The sequence below is a fragment of the Mytilus californianus genome, unplaced genomic scaffold (assembly GCF_021869535.1).
Source record: "Mytilus californianus isolate M0D057914Y unplaced genomic scaffold, xbMytCali1.0.p SCAF_7, whole genome shotgun sequence".
Lineage (NCBI taxonomy): Eukaryota > Metazoa > Mollusca > Bivalvia > Mytilida > Mytilidae > Mytilus > Mytilus californianus.
Window position 1 is genome coordinate 95630925 of NW_026262723.1, and position 16946 is coordinate 95647870.

Sequence of the window (16946 nt, forward strand, 5' to 3'; positions counted from 1 at the left end):
ACTTTTATGAAGTATTCTCTTCACTTCCGGTACTTGTTACTTGAGATCGTATATCAAAACGTTCTGATTATCGGCAAAATAAGTTTGTTACTTCATTAGAAAGTGATCAAAATTGCCTTTAGTTAATGATTGGTCCATTGATTGCATTAAAAGCGTCATATTCCTTTCCGAATTGCTTGTCAAACTTTATTTTTTCGTAAATTTTCATCGTCCTCTATTGAAATATTTGTACGAACCACGGATCGGAGGCGGGATTCATCGGAAGTGGACCAGCTATGACCGAAATCTGTATTCTTACTATAATAACTACAGACGCCTGAATTAAACAGCTGACAATAGAATAATGACCCCAAAAGTGAAAATTACGCATTCCACACGCATTAATAGACTTTTGGTTAGATCTCCTTGCTAAATGTATATATTTCCATGTAAATGCTTTGTTTCAATTTATTGATTAAAGTAGCTTAACTTTGTTAAATCTATATATCTTTTTAATGAGAAACAGTGAATTTCATTAAGATAAACAGAATAGTTTTTTAATTGCATTTTTATTGATACATGTATATGATACTTTCTTTTCCTTTTTTGATATTAAAGTTCTTATAAGTGCTAGATATTTAGTTGGTAGATTCTGTCAAGAGGATTAATATAATTATGCAACTATAAATGACTATTTAAGACAAAAACTGAAACAACTGTTACTTTAATTGACTCAGGTATGAATTGAACACATATATATATATAAAAAAAAGGATACATATGGCCCTTTATATTATAGTAAAAACCAAACATTGTAGCGCTGTGAGCGAACGAGCACTTCTCTTTCAAATCTCACCACTTCTCCCTACCAGTTTCAAAAGGAGAAGTCACTTCTCCCTATGATTTTGAAGTAGTGTAAGCCCTGAAATATAGCTCTGAGTAGTTTCATATTGCATATCCTCCTAAGTCTAACTTTAATGTGGTATTCTTATATGTCTAACTTACAAAGGTGTTTGCTAATTTTCTTTTAAGTGATCAACTTCATTATAATTCTATGAAGAGATGTCTCAGATAGTTAAACCAAATCTGTTCAGATGGGACTCAGGTAAACCAAAAGTGAAGTCACTGGAAGTAAGCTCCTTCACCTGAGCAATACTGACTTCAATACCCAAGGGTAATGTTTAAAATAGCAATAGATTAAATTCAAATTGAATTGACCAGCTGCAAGAACATTTGTTAAACCTGTTCAAGTTTTGATATAAAACTGATGTAAAATCATTCAAGTTTTGAACAATATACCATTTCTTCTGAATCAACCAAACATAAAAAAAAGTCGTAGAAAATAGAATTTTACGACAATTGTACAACTGAGCTACTTTGTGTGCGCTGGTAGATTGTTTTTCTTTGAAACTGTGTACTTTCCCCCATAGTAATTGTACATTTATTAAATCAACTTACCCTAATTTGTTCTATAATTTGTCTAATCTGTGGTTCAAATCCCATATCTAACATTCTGTCTGCCTCGTCTAAAACAAGGCAGGTACATCTATCTAGATTTGTTTCACCGGAACTTAGAAAATCATTCAATCTTCCAGGGGTGGCGATGCACACTTCAGCACCTGAGGGAAAATATATACAGTATTTAGAACACATTAAAATCAATAACCATAATTGTCTAACAATAAAATTAAAAGTAAGTTTTTCATTCTGAAAACAATGTAGGGTAACACAGTTATCATAGTATTTATCCTCCCTTATATGAACCTCACAGTGACAAAATCAATAAGAAATATTATTAAATAATATGTTTAAATTGGCCCTTATATGCTAAAATCATCATGACTAATATGGTATTCAAAAAATCAACTCATATAAACCATACGTTAAATACGGCTGTTTCATCCAGTTAATAAGTTTTTCTATACGGACCAGCTGTATCTACTTCCTGTCATACAGACTGGCCATACGGACCAGCCATATGGACTGTTTTGATTATTTGATAAAAGTGTTATGCACTTGCTGATTCTGTATTGACCCTGTATTGAGTCTCGGTCAGCTGTATTACCCTTGGCCAAACGGCCCTCGGGACCAATACAGCAGACTTTGAATCAATTCTTTGATTTATGACTGCTTAATGTCCAGATGTAAATATTACATGCATATTAAAGCCAAACACATGTTAATGAGAAATGAACATATCCTGCTTTGTACTAGATTGACATCCTGAGTCAGTTATTTAACAAGCTTCCTCACAAGGTCTACAAAAAGACACATCACCCCACTCAGAAACAGCTTTCTGACTGCGTGCCAATCAGTCTTTGCACCTACTTCTAAATGCATTATGCTTTGCAGAGAAGGAGCTAATAACAAATTTAAATTCAGTAGGGGATCAAACCTCCTGCAATTTAGCCCACAAAATCACTGAGCTTGATAAAATATAAAATAAAAATGTATCCATTTAATTGCTTAGTTTTTACCAAATCTTCCTTTAAAAATTCCTTATCACTCCACAACTTTGAAAACATTTAATGTTTGTTTCCTAGTAATTAGACTGTTTCAATTTTTGTTTTGACTAACTTACATCTTGCATTAATTATAGTTAATGGAATTATACAATAATATTACAGAAAACAGCTCAAATGAAAAGTAAATAGTTATTTCTTTTTATTTGTGAATTTGACCTTTAAATTTTATTTTTTTTTAACAAAAGTTTCATTTCTCCATATTTTGTTGTACCTCTTGACAGTTTCTGTAACTGTGGATACCTATTAGCACCACCATATATTGCTGCACTCCTCATTCTCATTGGATATCCAAACCGATCAGCTACTTCCTGTACTTGTTGACATAACTCTCTTGTTGGTACTAACACTAGACACTACAATGAAGGCAATGGAGAAAATTAGGGTAATCGAATATTTACATTTATCAACATATATTGATATAAATGTACTAGCTGACAATTATTTGTACTATTCAGGGCAAATAACACTAATTGAATATCTACAAAAATAGCCTGTATGTACCATAATTCAAATTTCAAAAATCACATTAGAACAATTAATTAACTATTTTCAAATTTCTTTTTTTACCGGACTATTTGCTGAAAATTTATGCACTTACGTGAATAAAAATTGTTGTAAGATATATCTATGGGGGAATATTAATTGTTTTAGTCATAAGTTTAGGGTCTAAACAAGTGTATATCCCTTATGATTTACTTGAGGCTTTAAGAAGTTTGATATCGTTTTTTCTGCTTTTAAACTTGGGAGGAAATGTGCAATTTATAATATTTGTATTTAAATAAATATCCTACACTAATATTTACAATACTCACTTATCTTATTGATAATGAATCAGGTCTTGGCAGTTCAATAACTTGTCAAATCTCTAACCTTACAGCTAAATAATAAAGGCTATACACTTGTCTAGACCCTAACCTTACAGCTAAATGATAAAGGCTGTACACTTGTCTAGACCCTAACCTTACAGCTAAATGATAAAGGTTATACACTTGTCTAGCCCCTAACCTTATGGCTAAAACAATTAATGTCCCCCATCCCCCAATAGGTATATCTTTCAAGTATTGTAATAAATTAGCACTTAATTTCATGATATAAAAAAATCAACACTTACTATTGGTCCATCTCCTCGCTGTAATTTTTCTTGGTTCTGTATATGAACAAATGCTGGCAACATAAACTGAAAACAGAGTTAAACATGATATCATATCGAATATGTGTTTTTTTACACAGCTTCTCTCGTCTTTTAAGTCTTTGGTGGATATTGTCTTGATACCAATCTGGATACAACTGTCCTCCATTGACGAAAGTATTTACTGCTTCAATACTGTATTATGAATCCTACACTATCATGACTAATTGTATATACGTGTATGAGTTGTGCTAAATTTTATATTTGTTATAGTTTGTCTGAAATTAAGTTGTGACCAAATATCATTCTTCAGTATGTTTTTTGGGAGATCTTCTAAGAAGGTCATGTAAATTACCAGCATAAGATATTCCAGATTGCATAATATTGTATTCAAGTGTAAAATATTTGTTATTAATGAACCACTGTAAGTGAGCTTATTTTCACTCATTACAGTGGCTGAGAGGAATAAACTAAAACAGATAGTATGTAACACAAATATTTTTCTTATCATATTAAAATCGTTTTTAAAGAGTGTATGTTGGGAGCCTGACAAAAAGCCATCAGGACGAATTGCTGTTATGTAATAGTGATTATGCATATTTATGTGAAATTCTTCAATTTTTTCCACTTAAATCAAGTTTCCCCTTTTTTGGGGGATAAAGAATATTATCGTATGATAAGATAATAATAAACTTTTCATATAAAATGAAAATCAATTGAAGAACTGCATTTCTGTATTTAAGTTTGCTAATTTTAGTAAAAATCTATTACAGCAGATTAAAAATATAATTTAGTTTTTTCTACATTTTTTAAACTACCATAAGACTTACTCCTAATGTTTTCCCTGATCCTGTTTGAGCTATGCCTATAACATCTTTCCCAGACAATGCCAGGGGCCAGGTTACAGACTGTATTGCTGTTGGTGATGTAAAAGCTTCTTCCTGTAATTTTCTGTTGATGATGTCTATCAAAAACAAGATCATTAAATGTATAAAACAAATCATGCAAATTCATATTTGTCCAAAAAGGTTCTCAATAATTTGTAGTATACAAGTAGGTTTAACATGTATATTGATCTATAAAATAACAATTCGATTAACATTTACTTATATTGTATTTTTAATGGGCATTTGAATGGTTTTACACTAGTAATTTTTGGGGCCCTTTATAGCTTGCTGTTCGGTGTGAGCCAAGGCTCCGTGTTGAAGGCCGTACTTTGACCTATAATGGTTTACTTTTATAAATTTTGACTTGGATGGAGAGTTGTCTCATTGGCACTCCTACCACATCTTCTTATATCTATTGACTGTAACCGACCAGGGCCTAATCTAGGATTTTGAAGAGGGAGAAGTGACTTCTCCTTCCATGAGAGAGAAGGGAGAAGTGGTCAACTTCTTGGAGAAGTGAGATTCCATTACTGTTTCGGTTGCATCGTGTTTTTAAGCTTATCACTAAGGAAATTGTTTTATATTCAATAAAAGATGTACTTGCAGTTTTTTCATATGTTATTGTACACAATGTATATATAGAAAGTTCTTAATAAAAAGGTTTAGACAATATATAGTTGTTATTTATTTATTGATACCATAATGTGTTCGAAATAAAATTTGTTGGTTGGGACATGAGGGAGTAGCCTAGTAATATTATCAAGATTATGATGCATTAAATTCATGTGCATCTGCCTCAATTTATTTTTAAAACTCCAGAAAAATATGATGAATTTCACATGAATGGGAATTTAATTTATATCACCACTTGTCATTGTTTTGTAAAACATTATTGAATGTCCAGGACATTTATGTTAGTTGTAGTAAATTGAGATTATCGTTAAAGATTGTAAGTCTATAAATGAAAATATCTTTCAATCTCAAGTTAATTATCAGATAAAGAGCTAATTTCTATCATTTTTTAAAAATATCATCCATATCAACGAAGTGGTCATGAGAAAAAATCCACTGCTGATCACAATCTGGTCGAGTGTCGTACGTTTGCAATCACATTATCCATCAGCTGTCTTTCTACCTTTTATATTTCAATTTTTATTCAATGAATATAATAAATCTACCGTTAATTCCCACCCTTTACCTACCGAATAGTAAAATTGATCAACTCGTGTAGGTAATAAAAATAAAACAAATCAGCTGAGTGATTAAGCAACATCCTCAGATGAAAATCATCGTAAAACGATAACTTAAACAGACGGTCAGTTTTCCGTTTGAACAGTTTTGAAAGTTATATCCGAGGATGTTCAAAGTCGCCGTTGTATTTATTTAATTTGATCGTTTACAGTATAAGTCCTGGGTCGTTTCGAAAATCTCGATTTTCCTTGTCATCCGCCATTTTTTTTTTACCTGTGAGACTTGTCAATCACAAGTTGTCTCCCTTTTACCGATTTTGATAGCGATTTGACTTCGCTATGAAGTCAGTCGGCCGGCGAGATTTAGCGATTTTCAAAATTCTTTGGCGACTTAAATCATCATTTTGCCGGCAAGATTATGGCCTGTAACCGACATATGAAATGTTTCTCTGAAGAAGTTTTACTGTATGAAAAGGAATTTTCACTGATTTTTTTCTGTCATTTAGCTTGCAAAGATTTTTTTAAAAAAGTCATACTGCAAAAAGTCAGCTAGGAATTTGTACATGTAGCTGAAAAAATTCTATGTTACATTGGATTTGCAGTGTGATCTTTCCAGAGGTATAACAAGTGAAACTGCGAGCTACTGCTCACTGATGATACCCCCACCAAAATATTTCGGTAAACAGGAAGTTGTTGAGTGATGAATCTGAAAACACAGCACACGGTATATAAACCCTGAAACCAAATTTCAGAAATCCTTGTATTTTAGTTCCTGAGAAAAATGTGACAAAGTTTTCAACTTCGCTATCATATGTAAAATGATACAAGTGTTCGGTAAACAGGAAGTTGTTGAGTAATGAATCTGAAAACGCATCACACGGTAAAGCTGACTTATATAAACCCTGAAACCAAATTTCAGAAATCCTTATAATGTAGTTCCTGAGAAAGATGCGACGAAAAATATTCATGGGACGGACGGACGGACAGACAGACAGAGGTAAAACAGTATACCCCCACTTTTTTAAAGCGGGGGTATAATAATAATTAATTGATTGGTGTTTGCTTTAAGCTGCCTTAGCACAAACAAAAAAACAAATCGCAGCAACAGAGGAATATCATGAATTGTTATAATACCTGGAAATCCTGCTTCTTCAAATGTTTCCAATGGACGTAAATCTGTATTAGATAATGTTATCTGATGCTTTTCATAAAATGCTTTAACTTCTTCCTGCAAAACATTTATGAACAAAAAATGTTAATTCACAATTTTGTCAATATGATGTCATTTATTTAAATAAGTAAACTAAATTTTCACAGTTGAAAGGGAGGTGTTCTACATATTTAACAAGAGTAGACAAGCTGAGTTGTCTGGACTCCATAATTGATTATGACTGAATTATATGTTGAAGGTTATAGATCATGGCAGACTACACGAAATTCATTGGACCATCGGACAAATCCGGTGAATAATGGATCGGTCTGGTAAAATTTTGTTGAATTCCAGTCCGAATGTCCGGTATTGTTTTTTTCATGGATTTTTCTAGCATTCTAACAAAATTCCCAATCAATCTCAAAATTAATTTTCTTCTTTATTATTCATGACAGCGATGTTTATTTTGTTCAACCGCTAGCTTTATGCCGAAAATCGCCAACAAGTAATGTGTAAATCCGAGGAAAAACATATCTGACTGACAAAAACAACAGACAATGGCTGCAATCAACCGGAAATGTAGACAATACCGGATCATATTCTGGGAACAGATAAGGCTTAATCCGGGTTTGCCAATCAAATACAAATGTACAATAAATAAATTTAATAAATCTTAGCAGGTCACAAAATACAGCTATGAAATATAAACACTGTATAAACATACCACATCTTCTTATATCTACTAGAATTTTAAACCAAAAGATATATGAAAAAGAAAGAAGAAACAGGAAATATACAGAAACTCTAAATTATTTTTAGTTCACAAATAATTTTCATGTCATGTGACATTACTTTTCTTTATCACTGAAATGCATTCAATCAATTGTGCACAACTTTCATCAAAATATACACTCTTGTCACATGATTTTGTTTTTCAGCATTTTGGAGATGAGAAATAAGATGTAAAAAAAATGGTCTGGTTAAATTTCATTCGGTCTGGTAAAGCTACATGTAGGTCCTGTAAAAATAAAATTCATTCCTGTAGTCTGTCAAGGTCTTAGTACATGTACCTACATGTATCAAACTTTTAAGTGATATTGCAATTGTTTACTGTCTCACTATAGACATGATAGACATTAGCTCTGACTAAATAAGTAAATTAGAGTCTGTCAATAAGTTAGATTTGAATTGCAGATCCGCAAACGTGCATGGTCTATATCAGCTGTCTCCTTTCAAAAAGATAATGATTACCTTGCAATGAGTAAAGACCAACTATAGTTTACCTATCACAGATTCACTTATGATATATTTTCAGAGAAACTAATCTACCGGTAAACACCAATACTTAACATTGGTTACCCAACCACAAAAATTAGGTCATGATCAGGTGAATCCTAGCTATCAGACAGACATGTCCAAAATAAATGGTTTTATAGATCAAAAAAAATTTATCCTACATGTACATGTATACTAAAAAAATAGTGTAAGTGACTTACATTAGATCTATTATGAACACTTTCATTTTCTTTGTAGAAATCTTTTTGAAATTCTTTATATTCTGGTTTTCTTTGTTCCCTTTTTCTAGATGCAAAATTGTCTCTTCCATAATCATTGCTAAATCTTCCCTTTTGGAAACCTCTGTCTTCATATCTATTTTGAAAGCTACTATTAAAATTCCTTTGAAAGTCTCCACCTCTAGATTTATTGAACTGAGATCCTCTATTGAATGGTCTACTACTTTTAAAACTATCCTCATCTTCCCAATTTTCGTCCCAATTTTCAGACCTATTTCTATTAAACTGAGGTCTTCTATTGAATGTTCTTTTTTGTTGAAAACTGTTATTTGAATAACCTTCAATATCATTGTCTTGATTTAATTCATCCTCAAAATTATTACTACTATATCTGTTTTCAAAGTCACTTTTATTCCTTGAAAAATAATTCTCATTTGTTGAATCTGAATTTATTTTTTCAATTTTAAGTTGTTTTAATTTGCCAGCTATACCACTATCTGAACTGTTTTTGGTTTCACTCAGTCTATTAACTGTATTGTCATTGTCCTCATCAACATCTGCAAATTTGGTTGAGACGGAACAGTTCCTCAATATATATCTACCAGCATTTCTACAAAACAAAATGTTTTACAAAATTATATCATAACATCAATTATTGGATATTGACTATACATGTATATTTGTGTCAAAGCTTTTTCATTTACAATGATAGATACAAACACAAGTTTTTGTCTGGGAATACAATTAATTTCAGCCTAATTAAAACGTAAAACGAATTCCAGAAAACTCCCCAAAACTCAATATGATCCCGAGAACCGATAGAGATTACCTGAAACCTCTATTTAATATGGAGTTATACTGCTTTGCTAGATAATGACGTCTATAATTTTGAGATATTAGTCATTTTTACTCAATAAAAGTACAATTTAACTTTTTGGTATTTGAATTGTGTGTCTTGTATGCAAGTTCTTAGTATAACAATATGGCAGACTTAATTATTTGTTGAACATCTTCAACAAGCAAAAAACAAGTCTGTCAGGTGTAGCCAATTCCAGAGGAAAAAGTCCAAACTCAAAAATAGAAGGTCAGGGACCTCGAACAACTGCTAATTTTAATACTTTGATATTTGGCATTTGGTTTGCAATCATTTGATGATTAATTGGCTTCCTTGACATATTTATTGCATTGTAAAAATGTGCTACATGTATGATGCAGTCTGGTAAATCAACCCTCATAAGGCATTTAAGGCTTTGATTGTATGTATTTCTGATTAATTATATACAAATTGTATTAAATTTAATATAAATCGTTTCACTGACTAATCAATTTTGAGTAGTTAATCTCATTTCCCCAAAAATATCTGAAATAAATTTTAAAATCAACAAAACAAGTGGGTCATCTGTTTTTTTATCGGCAATGTGTTTGTCTGGTAAATCCGCCCATGTGCAGTAAAATATGTATGGAGGGCCAGTTTATCACATATTTATGAAAGCAAAAGGAGATCTATTAATAGACCACTTATAACAGAGATTCCAGACAATCGAAAAAAAAAAAAAATTTCAAGTCAGAAGTGAGTTTTGTAAGCAATAATATGATTATCGTTTAGGAACTGCATTATATATATCACTAGATATTTTCGTAATAAAGGATTTTTCTTTAAAATTTGACATGCAGTGATGATAAGTACAATTTCTATGAATAAAATAGCAGCCCAAATATTCACGGAAGTGACAATTTTACGGAAGTAAATGGGAGTGGGCGGGTTTACCGAACAGGTGGAATTACCAGACACTACTGTATAACAGTTAGGGGTAATACTTTTACAAGTCATGTTTATATACTAGAAGATTTAAGTACATTGTAAAATTCAAAAAACGATCAATTCAATGTGATAACAATGTCAGATGTTGGAAGTGCAGTCAAAATGTCTACAAAATTGAAATGGCAAATTAAAGTAGATGGTCAATCAGTGAAACTATGAAACAATTTTTCGATTTAGTACCTATTGTTGGGAGAGATGTACAACTTGACACACCAAACTCCCAAATAGGAAGAATATTGTCAGAACTGAGAACAGGTTACAGCAGATTGAATAGATACTGAAACAAAATAATTCAATCCCTCACGCCATATTGTGATTACAGTGAAGAAGAAACAACAGAACATTTCTTACTATACTGCCAAACACCAACAGGAAAGAGAAGACATGCTAAGACAAATGTAAATACAGACCATCCAAACAGATATATGATCAATATTGTCACCACTTACACAAAATAGTACAGAGAGAACATTTGTCAATTTTGACCTTACACATGTAGCCTTCGGATCAGGAAACTAAACCATACTAGATTATAATAGAGTTTAAGTAAAATGCATCAGTTAAAGTTGTGACTACTCGTTTAATTACTACAGTTTATACCTAAGAACATGTTTTTTCTCAGGTCAAATTTTTTTTTTTAAATTTAAAGCAAAAAAGCATATTCTAACAGAGAAATAATAATTAAAAAAAAAAAAAATTAAAAAAATTTTTAAAGTAATAGGCTAGGGAAGCCCTATTACGTAGAGGTAAGCCTAGTTTTATTTAAAACGTGAACAGAAAACAAGGAAGCCTTGTCTTCTGAGTAAGGGAAAGGAATATATACAACAAGGAGAAATAAAAACAAAGGAAGCCTTGTTTTTATTAAAAAGGTCAGTGCTAAAAATTTTTAGGGGGATAAGGAATCCTTGTCCTGAAAAATAAGTAAAGAGAGATAGTTATTGAGGAAACAGGGAAGCCCTATTTCTATCATTTGAGAGTGCAGTTTATGTCAAACGGATGGGGAAGCCTTGTCCCAAAATAAATTAAACACGTGATAGGGAAGCCCTGTCAAAATTAGGATAGTCTAGCTTCATTTGAAATCGAACTTTAGACAAGGATAGGGTAGCCTTGTCCTTTAAATAAAAGTAAAATAAAATAAAGTACTACAAAATAAATTGGTGTAAGGAAGCCTTATACAATTCCTCAGCCAGGTAAAAAAAAAAAAAAAAAAAAAAAATAATAATAATTAAAAAAAAATAAAAAATAGGGAAGCCCTATTTTTATTAAGTAAGAAGTATGGTGTCAACCAGAAAAAACAGTACCACAGGCCCCAAATCGTCACAAACAACAAGTCAAGATGAGGATGAAGCGTGGACATGCGCAAAATGTACCAAAATCTTCAGGGAGCCAGAGGCTCAACTTATGGAATGCCAAAGGTGTAAGGAACATTTCTGCATAACCTGTCTAGAGAAAACAAAAGCGGAATACAGCATGCTATGTAAAACAGATGCAATGTGGTTTTGTGGGAAATGCAGAATAGTCATGGAACAACATGCAGTCACCGATATTGAAATAGAAAGAAGGTGCAACCAGATAATGGAGAGTTATGAGGAAAGAATTACATTACTTGAAAAAACAGTTGAAAATAAATGTGACGAGGATAAAGTCAAGGAGATTGTTAGAGAGGAAATAAAAAACTGCAATGACGATATGGTAAAATTGATGGTACAAGAGGAAGTTGGCAAAATAGAGGCACCAATCATAGAAGAAAGTTGTAATGAGGAAAAAGTTAAAGCCATAATAACAGAAGAAATAAGCAAGATACAAAAGCCCGAGAATAAAGGAGATAGCGATTCCACAAACAATGAGATAGATATAGCAGCCAATCCTATAACAAGAAAGGAGACTGTAACAAATGTTCTTGAAGAAATTAATGAGAGAAAGGCAAGAGAAAATAACCTGATCGTCTTTGGGATCCCTGAAATAGATGACGAGAGCAAAGAAGTAAGAGATAATACTGACAAAGAAAAACTAAACGAGCTCTTTACAGACTGCAAAATAAAACTGGATAAGGAAAATTTGAAAATGGTCAAAAGACTTGGGAAATTTAACAAAGAAAAGCTAAATAGACCAATCCTAGTAAAATTACCTAGTGCAGAACCTAAGATCACCCTATTTAGAAACATCCATTATATAAAAACAAACCCAAAATACGAAAAAGTGGGAGTCAGTAATGACCTAACCCAAGCAGAAAGAGAGCAAGAGAAAAGATTGTGGGATCAAGTGAGAAGACAAACCGAAGAAGAGATTTCGGGGGACTACCATTTCAAAGTAAGGGGCCCACCTTGGGCAAGGAAGGTTGTCAAATTAAGGAAGCTAGACTCCTAAAAGATAAAAGAGGAAAAGAGAATGTAAATAATTTTAATGGTAAAAAGGTTTTTAAAAATGTAAAAACAGATAATTTTACAGTTTTACCCAAATTAAGCTGTATATACACAAATGCAGATCAGTTATTCAACAAGCTGCCTGAATTAACAGTAAGAACAAGAGACGATAAACCAAAAATAATTGGTATTACAGAGGTTAAACCTAAAAATAATCGGTACAAACCAGGAATTTCAGAATATTCTTTAGCCGATGTATCCGATTACAACATGTTTGGTAAAAACCTAGACGTTGACACAGGCAGAGTTCTTTTATTGTACATAGATAAACAACTGGACGCATCACAGGTCCAAATGAATACAGAATTCCAAGAAAAATTATTTATTAAGATTAATTTAAACCAGTCAGACCAGCTATTATTAGGCCTAATATACAGAACACCATCAAACAGATCACAGGAATACACTAAACAATTAAATACGCTTACCACTGAAGCTTGTAGTAAAGGCTACTCACATATCCTATTAATGGGAGATTATAATTTTCCAGAAATAAACTGGGACAGTTGGAATTCACCAGGTGAAAGTACAGAAAGTAATGAATACAAATTTTTAGAGAATCTACAAGAAAACTTCTTATTTCAACATGTTACAAGACCAACACGATGGAGGGGTACAAATACACCCCATACCCTAGACCTGATTTTAACAAATGAGGAAAATATGATCTCAAATTTAGAATACCAAAGTCCACTGGGAAAAAGCGATCACTGCACTATGAAATTTGACTTTAGTTGCTATACAAATATTAAAAGTAAACCAAAAATAATTAAATTATTTAATAGAGGAAACTACATAAAAATAAAAGAAGAACTAGATAACATTAAATGGTCAGAATTACTACAGAAAGAAAATGATATAAACGAAAATTGGAGATCAGTTTTAAGTATAATTCAAGATATGGACAAAAAATATATACCAACAAAAGAAAGGAAACAAATCGGTAGAGGGAAAAACAATTTTCCAATGGATAAAAACACCATAGATAAAATTAAAAGGAAAAACATCCTCTCAAAAAAGATAACGCATAATAACGACCCAGATGTGAGGAAAGAATACAATAAGATAAGGAATCAAGTAAAAAGTAGAGTAAACAAGTTGAAGAGGGAATATGAGAAAAATCTGTCTGAAAAAGCTAAAGAAAACCCAAAAGCTATCTGGAGTTATATCAAGTCAAAAACTAAAACCAAAGAAGGAATTGGGGATTTACACCTGGATCCAGAAGACACAAAATCAGATAAAACGGAGGATAATAGCAAGAAGGCCAAATTACTAGTAGAATACTTTTCCAGCGTATTCACCAAGGAACCTGACGGAGTAGTGCCATCACCAACGCCGGTATTAGTAACTAATGTAATGTCAAATCAGAAAATAAAGGAAGAAGTAGTGCTGAAACACTTAAATGCATTGAAAATAGATAAATCTCCAGGTATGGACAAACTACACCCTAGGCTGCTAAAAGAGATCGCTGAATCATTAGCAAATCCTTTATTTATAATATATAATCAATCACTTGAAAGTAAGACAGTACCTAACGATTGGAAAAATGCTATGATAAGTGCTATATTTAAAAAGGGTAATAAGTCACTAGCCAAAAATTATAGACCAGTCAGTTTGACATCTGTAGTATGCAAAATAATGGAGAAGATATTGCGTGAATTTATTATAGAGCATATGAAAAAGAACAACTTATTCTCTAAAAAGCAATACGGATTTATTGCAGGGAGGTCAACTGGTCTTCAATTATTAGAAGTGATTGATAAGTGGACAGAGGCATTAGATCAAGGTTTAGACATAGACTGCATATATACTGATTTTATGAAGGCCTTTGATAAGGTACCTCATAAAAGATTAATAGCCAAAATCAAAAATCTAGGTGTCAGTGAAGATATAGTAGGGTGGATAACAAGCTTCTTAAAAGATAGGAAACAAAAGGTCATAGTGAATGGTGAAGAATCAGACTGGGCTAACGTTACATCTGGGATACCCCAAGGATCAGTACTAGGACCATTACTATTTGTTCTATATATAAATGATCTTTCAGACCAAGTGGATTCTGATGCATACCTATTTGCGGATGATACCAAGATCTTTAGAATAATAAAAACCCAGAAAGACAGACAAATTCTACAAGAAGACCTTAACAAGATGGAATCCTGGAGTGACAAATGGCTACTCAAATTTCACCCGGAAAAATGTAAATATATGAAAATATGTAAGAAATCTAATAGCACTGACCAACCATCAAATTATAGTCTTCTAAACCATCCAATAGCACAAGTTACAGAGGAAAAAGATATAGGAGTCCTTATTGACTCAGAACTCACCTTTGAAAATCACATAAGTGAAAAAGTGAACAAGGCCAACTCTATATTTGCAGTTCTTAGAAGAACATTTAAGTACTTGGGAATTGAGACATTCATGCCATTGTACAAAACCATGGTTAGAACCCACCTAGATTATGCCAGCTCAGTCTGGTCCCCATACAGGAAAAAAGATATCGACAAAATAGAAGGTGTCCAAAGAAGGGTAACAAAACAATTACCAGGTCTCAAAGACATGAGCTACCCAGAGCGACTTAAAAAACTAGGCTTACCAACATTATCCTATAGGAGAATAAGAGGGGATATGATTGAAACTTTCAAAACAATGAATGGATACTACGACAAAGAAGTAAGCTCATTTTTAAGAACGGCAGATGATTCTCAACAAAGATTCAGTAGCAGGACCAACAGTAATAAAGTCATTCATCAAAGATTCAAAACAAATATCCGTAAACACTCTTTCTCTGTTAGAATTGCTAAAACCTGGAACAAATTACCAGATAAAATAACAAAGTCACCATCAATAAATGCATTTAAAAACCGATTAGACAAATTTTGGTCAGACGAAGAGATATACTATAATGACTACAGAGCAGAAATATCCGGAAGTCACGGACAAAACAGTAATAGAAAAACATTAAATTATGAGTCTGGTGAAGAGGAACCTTGAGGGGTCCTGTACTGGAAATCAACTATAAGTAACTATAAGTAACTATAAGTAAGAGGACAAAATGTCGTGAAAAAAGATTACGAAATCAGCGACACCGGCGGTACCGTGTTACATAACTTTGTTGTCTTGGTTCGATCAATCAAAAAATGACATGAATTAATTTCGTCTTTACCTTGGATATCTGATGACAATACATGAAGCACTGCTTTGATATAATGTTCCTATGAGTTTACAAACACCCCCACGTGCGAACATTTTGATTTTCGCAACCTTGAAAAAAATGAACTTGATTGTCAAGTCGTCAAAATGTTTGTTCTTTTTTTCTCGACCCATACAGGATGCGAGCTAACTCGGCCCGATGACAACTCGGACCGTCTACAAAAAAGACAACTCGGTCTATGAAGGTAACCCGGATCGTCCAATAAGTAAATTCAGACCGTCTATAAAGTCAACTCGACTGTCTATAATGTCAGCTAAAACAAAGTACTATTATTATTTTTCACTGTATAAATGATTGATTGAGTGAAAGACATTTTTAGAGCTTGACATTTTGTATAGACATGTATCTGTATAGATGTATCTGTATGCTGTTGAAGTTTGGAATAATCAAATTTCACCGATTGTTGATTTAATCTAATTCAATAATGACTTTTGGTTAAATACAATGAGATTTTAATAGAAAAATATGATAAATAATGAATTCAAATTGACAATTAACAGATATTTTTTTAAAACGAATTAATAAAGATTTTATTAACCAATTTCTTCCGTTTTTTGCCTAATATCTTAAAAAGTATAATAGATATATAGAAACTTTAAATTGCAAAAAATTATCTAGACAAGATCTACAAATAAGTCAAATAACCGAAATCGTTAGTCGACTCCTTGTTGAAGTTATTTGAGTTATTGGTCTTAAATGATAATTTTTAACATTTTTATGCATTTTTTGCCTATTATCATGAAAACTATATTTAGATAACAAGAAACCTTAAAAAAGAAAATTATCAGCAGGATAAGATCTACAAATATATCAAACATGAATGAAATTGTTAGTTAACTCTTTTTAGAGTTTTTCCCCATTTAATGATGATTTTTACTAAAAAGTGGCCATTGTTGAAGATGCAGGTGAGCGAAACAAACTCTTTTGAGCCTCTAGTAAGTATAGAATTTCCAGTATGAAATTGAAATATCTTATTCTAGGAAATGGAAATTATTGCTGAATTTTCCATTGAGTTAATTTCGGCATTATATTTAGAGAATTATTGGTTATCTAACAAAAAATGTCATCATTTTAACGATGGGTGTTGTTGAATTTATCAATCAAATTAAATGT

General features: G+C 32.1%; 1 protein-coding gene across 1 annotated transcript in view; it reads right to left on the reverse strand.

The window, feature by feature from the left end:
- Nucleotides 1-15927, reverse strand: part of LOC127708849 (uncharacterized) — a 32151-nt gene extending 16224 nt beyond the window's left edge. The window contains exons 1-7 of the mRNA XM_052214007.1: nucleotides 15786-15927; nucleotides 8357-8984; nucleotides 6845-6938; nucleotides 4464-4597; nucleotides 3616-3681; nucleotides 2716-2857; nucleotides 1438-1598 (exon numbers count right to left, since the gene is read on the reverse strand). Coding sequence (XP_052069967.1) covers nucleotides 1438-1598; nucleotides 2716-2857; nucleotides 3616-3681; nucleotides 4464-4597; nucleotides 6845-6938; nucleotides 8357-8984; nucleotides 15786-15868 — 1308 coding nt within the window. The 5' untranslated portion in view covers nucleotides 15869-15927. The remainder of the gene's footprint in view (nucleotides 1-1437; nucleotides 1599-2715; nucleotides 2858-3615; nucleotides 3682-4463; nucleotides 4598-6844; nucleotides 6939-8356; nucleotides 8985-15785) is intronic.
- Nucleotides 15928-16946: the final 1019 nt, after the last annotated feature.